The 961-nt window shown below is 51.4% G+C and overlaps 1 gene segment (V, D, J or C); it reads right to left on the reverse strand.

Annotated features, from left to right (window-relative positions):
• Positions 1 to 246: 246 nt before the first annotated feature.
• On the reverse strand, positions 247 to 910 carry LOC117798759. The segment is given in 2 exon segments: positions 247 to 650; positions 754 to 910. Coding segments are annotated over 2 exon segments (435 nt in total).
• Between the last annotated feature and the right edge of the window lie 51 nt (positions 911 to 961).

Genomic DNA, 961 nt, shown 5'->3' on the forward strand with positions numbered 1-961 from the left:
GGATATTTGTAATTCATTGGTATTTAGGGAAAAGAATACACATTCTGAGTGATTCTGTTTTTTGTGGTTTTTACCCTATCTGCTTTCCCATTAGAAAAATTTTCTAAGTCAGAGAGTGAAGAGGTGAGCACAGAATCATGTGTGCAGAGAGGGTCCCTGGGGGCAACTGCTCTATGGAGAGGAAGCCCCAGATCGTGACAGGAAACCTGCCCACAACTTCCATCTGCAGCTGCTCCTGGGGTTTAAGGACAGAATTGGTGACTAGTGTGCTCCCCCTGCTGGTCCAGATCCCCTTCTGCAGTGAGGTTTGTGTCTGGGCTCACACTGATGTCCCCTCACTGTGTCACTTGCACAGTAATACACGGCCGTGTCGTCGACTCTCAGGCTGTTCATCTGCAGGTACAGCGTGTTCTTGCCGTTGTCTCTGGAGATGGTGAATCGGCCCTTCACGGAGTCTGCGTAGTATGTGCTACCACCACTACTGCTAATGTATGCGACACACTGCAGCCCCTTCCCTGGAGCCTGCCGGACCCAGCTCATGCCATAGCTACTGAAGGTGAATCCAGAGGCTGCACAGGAGAGTCTCAGGGACCCCCCAGGCTTCACCAGGTCTCCGCCAGACTCCACCAGCTGCACCTCACACTGGACACCTGCAGACACAAGACATCCTGGTCAGGAAACTGTCACACACCCCCTGTTTGTCTCCCTCAGATCCACTCACATACTCCATGACTCTTGTTCACCATGAGTTACCTTTTAAAAGAGTAACAAGGAAAACCCAGCCGAGCACAGACTCCATGGTGAGCTCTCTGTGTTCTGTCCTGATACTGATTGGAACACCTGGAAATCCTGGGGCTGAGGCTCCTCTCCCAGCTGCAGATTCAGGGTTCGGCTGTTTTAATCAGCAGAGGGAGGGCCCTATTTGCATGTCCTCTGACTATATATTCAGCTTGGGATCTAT

This window comes from Ailuropoda melanoleuca, unplaced genomic scaffold (genome assembly GCF_002007445.2).
Source record: "Ailuropoda melanoleuca isolate Jingjing unplaced genomic scaffold, ASM200744v2 unplaced-scaffold3388, whole genome shotgun sequence".
NCBI classification, from domain to species: Eukaryota; Metazoa; Chordata; class Mammalia; order Carnivora; family Ursidae; genus Ailuropoda; species Ailuropoda melanoleuca.